The sequence below is a fragment of the Vanessa cardui genome, chromosome W (genome assembly GCF_905220365.1).
Source record: "Vanessa cardui chromosome W, ilVanCard2.1, whole genome shotgun sequence".
Lineage (NCBI taxonomy): Eukaryota > Metazoa > Arthropoda > Insecta > Lepidoptera > Nymphalidae > Vanessa > Vanessa cardui.
Window position 1 is genome coordinate 4,999,547 of NC_061153.1, and position 1,609 is coordinate 5,001,155.

Sequence of the window (1,609 nt, forward strand, 5' to 3'; positions counted from 1 at the left end):
ATCCATGCCCAATCTAATGTCGTCGGTAATTTTGGACGGTAGGTGTAAAATAAACAAGTCGAAATTCTTTGTGCTCCTCATATTTTAATTTGTTAAAAATACAAAATCAAGTTTATATTTACAATAAATATGTATATGTGACCCCTAACCGCCTGCCAGCTACTTTACTATAAAACAAAAACTGTGCTTACGCTTAATACAAAACTGTGAATAACCAAGTGATAAACTAAAACAACACATTGACATTATGGAGTCTATTAAAGTCACTATTGACGAACTCACTACACTTTTTAACACCATAATGTCAGAGTTTCAAAGGGAGCTGAAGACTTCTATACCCGCGACGAGCCCCACATCCAACATCAACTCGCAGTTCAATGCTTTTCGATCTTTTGTCCTGACTGCCTTAGAAAATTTGCAATTGCAAGTTGAATTTCTGTCAAGGCAATATGATCAGCTTGAAATGCACTCGAGGAAGAAAGTTGTTCTACTGCACGGAGTCGATGAAGTGAGTAAAGTGAATGTTATGTTGTCTTAAATTTTCGCGATTATTACACATTTAAATAAAACTAATTATAACGGATGAATCGCGTAGAGTCTACCCGTGACCACGAACACTGCAAAGTGCTCGAAACGTCGGGATGTTTTAAAAATAATTAATATACGCGATTCATCCGTTATAATTGGTTTTATTTAAAAGTGAATGTTGGTGACAATGCGTTGAAAATTATTACTGAGCATCTTAAACTGCCACACATTACTCCCGACTCCTTTAAGTATTGTCACCGGCTGGGTCACACGGTCACTCAGAAGCCCCGTCCAATATTAATTAGATTTAAGGATGGCAGTGTGAAGGACAAAGTCTGGTCGGCTAAGACGAATCTCAAAGGCATTGGGATAACGATGTCAGAGTTCCTTACGAAGAGACGGCACAAAACATTCTTGGCTGCAAGGAAACGTTTTGGGGTAACAAAGTGCTGGACTCGGGATGGTATCATCATAGTTCTGTCTCCTGATGGCACGCGGCATCATATCACCACCATGGCTGAACTTCAGGCGATTCCTAGCTCTGTGACTGATGCATCAATCCCGCAAGTGTCGACACTTTCAGAGGAAGCCTCCAAAACCACTAAAGGCATTAATTCTAGGAGTGTAAGGGCGGTCAGGACTGTTAAAAAGTAGTTAGTATACTTGTTATTATTCACGAACGCTATGTTTTATTATGTGGGTGTTTCTATTTTGTTTATTCCACTTTGTACATGAATTAGTTTTAGTTCTACCCAACTAAACTAAACTAAACTTAACGTAAACTTTTAATGTAAATGTGTCAAACGTCAAATTGTAAAGAATGGCAAGTGACAGATAAAAAAGATAAAAACATTGCGTTCGGAAACATATTAGCAGTTATAAGGATGTAAACATAATTTAACTTTTAGTGTTGTTTTTAATTTATTTATATAGATGTTTTTTTTTTCTTTGGCTACTACTTTTAATAATCTTAACGATAGATATATATATTTGGATTCGTTTAGTTTAATATTTACTATTGTTTACGCGTAGTCTGGTTATTGTTAAATATTTGTTTGTAATTTTTTTTTTTGTATTTTCA

The 1,609-nt window shown here is 35.8% G+C and overlaps 1 protein-coding gene across 1 annotated transcript; it reads left to right on the top strand.

The window, feature by feature from the left end:
• The first annotated feature begins 247 nt into the window (after positions 1 to 247).
• On the top strand, positions 248 to 1,182 carry LOC124542472. Its single transcript, XM_047120418.1, has 2 exons — positions 248 to 512; positions 701 to 1,182. Exons 1-2 carry the CDS (start codon positions 248 to 250, stop codon positions 1,180 to 1,182), a joined length of 747 nt encoding a protein of 248 aa, XP_046976374.1.
• The last annotated feature ends 427 nt before the right edge of the window (positions 1,183 to 1,609 follow it).

Coding starts and splice junctions, on each gene's coding strand:
- LOC124542472 (XM_047120418.1), top strand. CDS start 248: ATGGAGTCTATTAAAGTCACTATTGACGAACTCACTACACTTTTTAAC. Junction 513..700: donor GCACGGAGTCGATGAAGTGA/GTAAAGTGAATG, acceptor TTTATTTAAAAG/TGAATGTTGGTGACAATGCG.